Below are 9,145 nucleotides of genomic sequence, written 5' to 3' on the forward strand. Positions count from 1 at the left end.
ACAGATGTTGAGGATTTCGGTCACGCACCTCGCCTTTCTTGCAAAATCTTTGGTACACACAGGAAAACATAAACCCTAAAGGGCTTAAACACCCACGCCATCTCATTTGAAGTCGATAGCCCCTCCTTGGCACTTGCACCATCTACTCTGGGGTTTAGGGTTTATCATAACCAGTCGGGATGAAGTCGGTAATCGCTCGTGATGCTGAACTTCATAAAAGAGTTCTTCTCCGGTCTTAGCATCTTCCTGGGTAGCTGAACTTCTGTCATCGCTCGGGATCGATCTCAGCCTCCTATTCACCCCTCTATAGCCTTACTTGTAAGTCCACACCACACTTATTCTTATCTTGTTCTGTATCTTCTTCCTTCTCTTATTAGACTACTTTACGTTTTCTTTTTTCTTTGATCTTTCGTGGTATAGATATGGTGTAATAGAGAATGTAAAGTACAATGTGATCTTCCTTCTCTTATTAGAGTACTTTACGTTTTCTTAGATCTGCTATATATTGCTTGGATAATTCTTAATTATATTGCGTTTACTTATTCAGAACATGCTGAACAGCCCATCCGACCGGCATGATCTTGTTCGATATGATGTAAAGCATGTACGTTTCAGACCTCAAGTTTCCTCTTAGTGCTTAATCAGGACTCGAAATTTGTATATTTATGTATTTTATGTATGCCTCCATATTGTGACGAGATTCATGTTTGTTGCAGGTTATATGTTCGGTTTGTGACACTGAGCAGCCGGTATATTTCGATGACCCAAATTGAAACCGATTGCTTGAGTTTTCTTCACTCTTTTTACTAGATTTATGATTGTTATATTGTCTATCAGGTTGCTCGAGTCTGCACAAACTGTGGAGTCAATATGCTTTTGTGAAATTTGCAAATAGGTGTAATTTTTTTTCTCATTTAATAATATTTTTTTTCAGGACCTTCAGGGCCTTCCTGCAATAGGTGTTATTTATGATTTCCATTGAACCAGCTCCTATGCTTGAATATTTTTGTGAAATTTTCAAATAGGTTTAATTTTTTTTCTCATTTAATAATATTTTTTTTCAGGACCTTCAGGGCCTTCCTGCAATAGGTGTTATTTATGATTTCCATTGAACCACCTCCTATGCTTGAATATTTTTGTGAACCAGCTCCTATGCTTGAATATTTTTGTTATATTGTCTATCAGGTTGCTCGAGTCTGCACAAACTGTGGAGTCAATATGGGGGAATACTTTTGTGAAATTTGCAAATAGGTGTAATTTTTTTTCTCATTTAATAATATTTTTTTTCAGGACCTTCAGGGCCTTCCTGCAATAGGTGTTATTTATGATTTCCATTGAACCAGCTCCTATGCTTGAATATTTTTGTGAAATTTTCAAATAGGTTTAATTTTTTTTCTCATTTAATAATATTTTTTTTCAGGACCTTCAGGGCCTTCCTGCAATAGGTGTTATTTATGATTTCCATTGAACCACCTCCTATGCTTGAATATTTTTGTGAACCAGCTCCTATGCTTGAATATTTTTGTTATATTGTCTATCAGGTTGCTCGAGTCTGCACAAACTGTGGAGTCAATATGGGGGAATACTTTTGTGAAATTTGCAAATAGGTGTAATTTTTTTTTCTCATTTAATAATATTTTTTTTCAGGACCTTCAGGGCCTTCCTGCAATAGGTGTTATTTATGATTTCCATTGAACCAGCTCCTATGCTTGAATATTTTTGTGAAATTTTCAAATAGGTTTAATTTTTTTTCTCATTTAATAATATTTTTTTTCAGGACCTTCAGGGCCTTCCTGCAATAGGTGTTATTTATGATTTCCATTGAACCACCTCCTATGCTTGAATATTTTTGTGAACCAGCTCCTATGCTTGAATATTTTTGTTATATTGTCTATCAGGTTGCTCGAGTCTGCACAAACTGTGGAGTCAATATGGGGGAATACTTTTGTGAAATTTGCAAATAGGTGTAATTTTTTTTTCTCATTTAATAATATTTTTTTTCAGGACCTTCAGGGCCTTCCTGCAATAGGTGTTATTTATGATTTCCATTGAACCAGCTCCTATGCTTGAATATTTTTGTGAAATTTTCAAATAGGTTTAATTTTTTTTCTCATTTAATAATATTTTTTTTCAGGACCTTCAGGGCCTTCCTGCAATAGGTGTTATTTATGATTTCCATTGAACCACCTCCTATGCTTGAATATTTTTGTGAACCAGCTCCTATGCTTGAATATTTTTGTTATATTGTCTATCAGGTTGCTCGAGTCTGCACAAACTGTGGAGTCAATATGGAGGAATACTTTTGTGAAATTTGCAAATAGGTGTAATTTTTTTTCTCATTTAATAATATTTTTTTTCAGGACCTTCAGGGCCTTCCTGCAATAGGTGTTATTTATGATTTCCATTGAACCAGCTCCTATGCTTGAAGATAAAGAGAAATGGTTTGTCATTTTCTCTTGTTTTAATATCTTGAATTCTGATTTTAATTTTGTGTTTGTGTTTGCATTTTTTGTTTTTTATATATATTTTTAATTATGTTTCATGTTTCAGGTCTCTTGTGTTCCATGATTTCATTGCAAAATGCCTTACAAAAGACCCTCGTATACGTCCCACTGCTTCTGAGCTGTTAAAGGTATGCTGGTGTAGCTTTATCTTATACATTATATAAATGACAAATATACCCTTCTATTTGTAATATACACACTTCACTTGAAACAACATAAATTCATAGAAAAATGCAAATCTGGAGCTTCTGCAATGTTGCCCAAGCTTGAGAAGTCAAAGATAAATAGGGCTGCTATGGCTTTGGAAGCAGAACATGTTGCTTCAGAGACTACTATACCAGGATACGGGGTATATAACTATATATTTATATTTATATCTATTTATTATTTATTTGTTTATCTCTTTATTTACTATTGTGTTATGCACACAGACACTTGGAGCAAAAATGAATGAAGAATATGGAGATACTGTTCCATCTAAGCCTCATCAAGTCCCTAATGGAGTACCTCTTGTGGGTAGTTCTGAAGAGGAACGAGAAGGTATTCTCTCTGAAAATTTTGATTAATAAATAGCGATTTTTAATGTTAAAAGAAATCTTGTTGGTTTATAATGTCATATTATTAGTTTTTAAAAAAAAAATGAATGTGAGCAGGTGATTTTGGAAGTGTGATAATCCATGGTGGAGTTGATATAGAGAAAACAGTTGGTGTGATGTGGCCCACATTTGTCCATTTTGCTTAGAATTGAGTCAAGCAACCGGTTCCCCTGTTCCTACTGGTGCAACTCTTGCAGTATGTTCAGCACCAATATTGCCACAGTGGCATGCTGAAATAACTCGGTAAACCTCAACTACTATTACTATTTATTGATTCAGCTTTATTGTATATATGCATGCTCCTTCATGTAAATGGTTTATTTCTTTTTGTAGTCATACAAGTCCAGGTTCACTAAAAGTTATGTATGAAGAAGTTAAAACAACATCACTTTATAATACCACATCTGTTAGTGCTGACATTGTGTTAACAACATATGATGTGCTGAAACAAGACTTATCTCATGATTCTGAAAGGAATATAGGGGATAGGCGACTTTTAAGATACTAGAAGAAGTACCCTGTGATTCCAAATTTTATGACTTGAATATTCTGGTGGAGGATTTGTTTGGATTAGGGTCAAATGGTGGAGAGTAATGTTGCTACTGCAACAGAAAGGGTAATGCGCTTACCTTGTATTCATTGTTGGTGTGTTACAGGAACCCCAATACAAAGAAAGTCGGATGACTTATTTGGGCTCTTAAGGTTTCTTAAAGCAAGTCCTTATGATGTTTTCAAGTGGTGGGTTGAAGTTATTAGGAATCCTTATGACGTAATAACTAACTAAAATTCACATATTTAACTATCAAGCATATTATCACTGTAAGAAGCCTACCTAATCCTTTTGCAGGGGATACACCACCGTGCTTAGAACCACTGATTGTGAATGTCCAACATTTGATTGTGAATGGGTGTGGTGGCACGTTTTTTGAGTCCTACACATGTGTTTAGTGATTTTAAACAGATATATGGAATGGAGTATGAGAATAAAGCCTCATATCCATCTATTCAAGGTAATTTTCTGGAACCTCTTATAAATAAATGTGCTAGAAAGGTGTGATCTTCTGGCTCCCAATTATTCAAACCATCTCTCATCAAATTGTCATATAATTAGGTTCTCATTTCGTTTTTGTTTTCTTCTGTTTTGGTATGACTCTCTATTGTGGTATGACTCTCTGTGCAAATTAGATTGTAAATGGGCCTGAAGTGTTGAGTAAATTTGTTGGTGAAACTGAGAAAAATGTAAGAGACTTATTTGCTGATGCTGAACAAGATCAAAGATCATGAGGTAGGATTAAAAAATCTTGACTTCTATACAAGTTTGTTTTTTTTTTTTTTTTTTTTTTACCTTTTTGTTCATATTTTCCTAGGGGATCAAAGTGACTTACATGTCATCATTTTCGATGAAATTGATGCAATTTGCAAGGTATGTCAATCCCATATTTTAATAATCTGACATTTTTTTAATTTTTTAATTTTCATTTTCAAATATTCATCATAATTTATTTTTGTAAACTTGCAGTCTAGAGGTTCTACTAGGGATCACACAGGGGTGCACGATAGCATTGTGAATCAGCTCCTTACAAAGGTTTGACCAACCATTTAAAGTCAAACTGTATAATCAACAAAAAGGAATTAAATTAACACTGAATTTCAAAAATCCATTTTTTAGATAGATGGTGTGGAAGCACTGAACAATGTGTTGCTCATTGGTATGACAAACAGAAAGGATCTGCTAAGCTCTTTTGAGGTGAGTCCATTAAAAAAATCTTGTTAACTAACTTTTTGTCTTTTACCATGTTTGCTGACGTGTCATCTCCTAATTGGCTAGGCCTGGTCGTTTAGAAGTCCAAGTGGAAATCAGCCTTCCAGATTAAAATGGTCGTCTCCAAATTCTCCAAATTCATACAAACAAGATGAAAGAGAATTATTTCTAGCTCCACATGTCAACTTACATGAACTTGGTATTTTTTTATTATATATAATTTATACTTACATTTAAATATATTGTGATCAAGGGTCAGAAACTGAGGATCAATTTCCCATACATCTGTTCCATCAGATTTTGGTATTTTCCGTGTTTCTTTGTTTTATCGGTTTTTTAGTTGAACAAAGTAATAAAAGTAGCAATCAAATACATAGATTTTGGTATTTTGGTATTGTGCTCTCGGCTACCAACAAGTGACATGACTGAATTGCTAAAGCTCGTTCTAAAAATAAGTTGAAAATGATCTTATAGACTTCCTGTAAGAATACACTTATTTAATCATATAATCAAATGAGTAACTTTATATATTCCCACTCGTGGATGAAAGTGAGGGTTTTTATTAGGGTCCACTTCTAATTCTGGTTTCAGAATCTGGAATGCATCTTTCTTATGTTTGTTAATGTTAACTTTAAGTGTGCTCGGGGTCTATTTTTTTGGTGATATTTTATAATTAAAAGAAGGTCTTAATGGAGAAAATTTGTTTTGAAATATTTGATTTTTGATTTGACAGGTGGCAGGGATGCTAGTAGTATTTTTTTCAGCATTAGAGGGTAAAGGAAGAATAGATGTGATGGAGCACCATGGTTCTTTGTACCGTGCTCTAAGTATAGTAAGTTACTTATAAGATTCTTTTATTTTTTTTGATAAATTGAGGTTATTACCTATTTGTGATTTTGAGTTTTCACATGTTTTTACAGAATTTACAATACCATCTTTTATTAATGGCTGCATAAAAGTATTGAAATTAAGATTATTAGTTACAACTTACAACTGTACAAGTCAATATTCAGACACTCACATGTTTTTATAACTATTTGAATCATCCTTACTTATTGGTTTTTTTATGTCCATATTTAAAGGGGTTTTTGATCCAATTATTTTAGGGTACAATTTTCTATCTGTAGTATGCATTTGGATACAGTTGTTAGTTGATTGATAATATGGTTTTAGTTTGAGTCAACATATGCACCTTGTTCTGATTTTGCTGAATCTAATGTTGTAATCTGCTTTGCTGAAACAAGTTTGGTTTATGATGTGATGAGAATGCAAGAACATGGTGTTTATGAGGCCATGTAGTGTTATTCTAGATGGCAATCTGTCGCCTGGTATGATTGCAATGTAGTATTAGGTTATATAGTTAGGGAAAACCTATTAATAACAATTTACAATCGGATCCCCGTAATACCAATGTATTACAATTTTTTAACATGATGTTATGGATGAAATTGATTGTTTTGGTATATATTTGTTTCCATATTTTTGTATTATGCGTAAAAGAGTATCGTAAAGGCATGTCGCATATGCATATTGTAAATGGTTGTTGAATTTTATGACACGCAAATGCGTCTCATCTTCATTTATGACAGGGGTTATAATGATACGCAATGCGTGTCCTAAACGCGCGTCGTAAGGTTACGACACGTAAATGTGTGTCGTCTTCCTTTATGACAGGGCCTTTCTTGATACGCATTGTGTGTCGTAAATGATTCGTAAATGCGTGTCGTAACTGCGCGTCGTCTATAGACGACGCGCAAAAGCGTGTTGTCTCTCGTTATGACAGGGCCTTCCTTTACACGCATTTGCGCGTCGTCTGAGCATTTTACGACACGCATTGCACGTCGTAAAAGGTTGTTTTTCTAGTAGTGCACGAAGAGACCCTTCACCTTAACCGACCGATTAACGAAACCCTTTCAACCTATAATGACAAATCCCCGAATCATCCCTGGCATATAGACTCATGAGTACCTATGTAAGAAATACCACGCTCCTTTCTAGCCCAAAATAGAAATAGGAAACAAGAAGAAAAAGACCTCAAAGGAATCTTAGAAGTTTATAACCCCCCTGAGATGTTCCTGAAGTCCTTCGGAAATATCACCCATGTGCCAAGTTGTGTTCGGAATCGACTCAACTCTTGGAGCCATTCCAGTAACCAAACCCCCAATACCACTTAGCACCAACACAAAACGAATATTGTCCGGTCAATAGAACGACCTAATAAGTAAGGAGACTATCAGACCAAGCCTCTAACCTCAGAGAGCACCCGTCTGACTCGTAAAGAGGAAGGGAAAATTGTTCATAGGACCATTGACTACCGAGAGTCAAACAAACCCACAATCAAGAACCAATATCCTCCATTCTGAACCCGATGATCCGTCCAACCAACCTCAAGGAAACTGGCAAAGTCGGCATACCACTAGCTCAGAATTCTGTAGGAAGAAACCCTCAAGATAGCCTAAGATTCATAAGGCCAGCTGCACCACACTCAACCTTAACCTTGGTGAAAATAGTACTATCCTTAAGGTCTAGAAACACTACCTCTAAGGCGTCTAGTACACAAAAATCATTAGACCATTCGAGATCCTCGCCAAGATCGGTCAGGTAGCCCATCGACTTCGGTTACCACAAGAACTTAGCATAGTACATCACACATTCCACATAACCAACTCTAATAAGTGCCTGACCGCCAAAAGTATTGTAGTCCCACCCAACGAAACTTAGGTAAACGAGAACCTACACCCTCAAAATGGGAAGATGTGGGGATCATGGGCGGGGAAACCAAAGAGAAAAGCCAAATATCAATAGCGAAGGTCCGCCGGAACACCAGGAAAGGACCTAAATTCTCCTAGGAACGAAGAAACCAGACAAAACAGAGCTACCCACAACTTTTCTCGTAGTTGCAAGAGCCGTCCAAGATGCTAATTTCGGGACGAAAATGTTGGATAAGGTGTCTAAGTCCATAACTGTCACACCCCGATCCTTGTCGGAATCGATCGAGGCGTGATATATTGTTCAAAGTCTCATGACAACTATGTTATAATATGATTAGATTCAATTAAGTACTAAGTATGCAAACAAGATCGACAACATACAAATACAAATCCAAATATGAACAACATTTATTACATCAAATTTAAATAGTCTTGTGGATTTCTAAGGCACAACCTATTTTTCATCAACTTCATTCTTCAAATCTGCATCATGGGTAAAAACAGGTCAACTACGAGAGTTGGTGAGTAATCTAATTTTAGTAGAGAAAATTGTGAAGTTGAAACCTTTATAATTAGAAATTTGTTTTCTTTTGAAGTCGGCAAACAATTGTATTTGAGATAACGATTTATAAATCAAAAATTGATTAACAAATGATAACAACAACAATAAGTCCTCACCCTATATATACATATGTATATATATATAAATATATATAGGATGGAGCATCTAATCATCATACACACTCAACCACGTGCGATCAATCACCTTAGCGTCCCAAGGCGGGGTGGTCAACCCAATAGCGCTATTATTGTCCATAACGTACCTCAAGAATATGGGCATAGTCATGGAGATTAGACTAAAAATGATAATGCACTACAAGTACATGTAGCATAAACAAACAATAGTTATACAATTAATGACTCACGTATAAATGTCCCAACAATGTCTCAATTGTGATAAAACAATAAAATGAAGTTGGAACATATTAGAACCACATGATACACCCCAAAAGTATTGAAAATTATAAAATATGGGGTAGATTACTCACATTAGTCCCAAAACGAAATGCGTGTGTCGTACGATAGACGATTCGGGTCAAAATAGCGTAGAACCTAATATAATTAATAGTTTTGGTTTAGGAACTGCTAAACGAGAATGGAGTATTAATACAAATAATTAGACACATATTCTTATATTAGATGAATTAACAATAATTCATTTTGATTATAATATTAAGGTATTTATTTGTTAAATGAATTTTAAATTGAATTACTTACTTTGCATAATTAATTTATATTTTCAATTTAGGCCAGATTTTAATAATTTCTTATTAAAATAATAACTTGCCCAATTATAATTATTTACAGATTTTAACAATTATTTATGTGAAATAATCATTAAAATGCATTTTTACATGCTTAAATACTTAGGAAAATAGTTTTAAATAGTAAACATTATTGAAAAATTAGGAAATCATTAGGAAATCATTATTTCATACAATATGAATTACTGTAAAATTTGTATATTTTTCTGAACTGTTTTAGTATTTATTTAATATTTTAATGATTAAA

The 9,145-nt window shown here is 34.4% G+C and overlaps 1 protein-coding gene and 1 long non-coding RNA gene across 5 annotated transcripts; both read left to right on the forward strand.

The window, feature by feature from the left end:
* The first annotated feature begins 560 nt into the window (after nt 1-560).
* On the forward strand, nt 561-1,246 carry LOC145169104 (uncharacterized). Its single transcript, XR_013742303.1, has 3 exons — nt 561-604; nt 717-749; nt 1,186-1,246. It is a non-coding gene; the product is annotated as an uncharacterized LOC145169104 (long non-coding RNA).
* Nucleotides 1,247-2,724: 1,478 nt separating this feature from the next.
* LOC145168730 (serine/threonine-protein kinase 1-like) lies at nt 2,725-5,805 on the forward strand. Of its 4 annotated transcripts, none has more exons than XM_079087453.1 (9): nt 2,725-2,853; nt 2,936-3,044; nt 3,158-4,110; nt 4,286-4,385; nt 4,468-4,523; nt 4,620-4,685; nt 4,770-4,847; nt 4,929-5,061; nt 5,596-5,805. In XM_079087453.1, the coding sequence occupies exons 1-3, from the start codon at nt 2,758-2,760 to the stop codon at nt 3,244-3,246; spliced, it is 294 nt and encodes a 97-aa protein (XP_078943579.1). In that variant the 5' UTR covers nt 2,725-2,757; the 3' UTR covers nt 3,247-4,110; nt 4,286-4,385; nt 4,468-4,523; nt 4,620-4,685; nt 4,770-4,847; nt 4,929-5,061; nt 5,596-5,805. The 4 variants fall into 4 exon arrangements, with proteins under 4 accessions (XP_078943579.1, XP_078943581.1, XP_078943580.1 ...); XM_079087455.1 differs by having other exon boundaries at nt 3,158-3,869; nt 3,948-4,385; XM_079087454.1 differs by having other exon boundaries at nt 3,158-3,343; nt 3,757-4,385.
* Nucleotides 5,806-9,145: the final 3,340 nt, after the last annotated feature.

The sequence above is a fragment of the Lactuca virosa genome, chromosome 4 (assembly GCF_052849685.1).
Source record: "Lactuca virosa cultivar CGN04683 chromosome 4, Lactuca_virosa_CGN04683_v6, whole genome shotgun sequence".
In the NCBI taxonomy this organism is placed as follows: domain Eukaryota; kingdom Viridiplantae; phylum Streptophyta; class Magnoliopsida; order Asterales; family Asteraceae; genus Lactuca; species Lactuca virosa.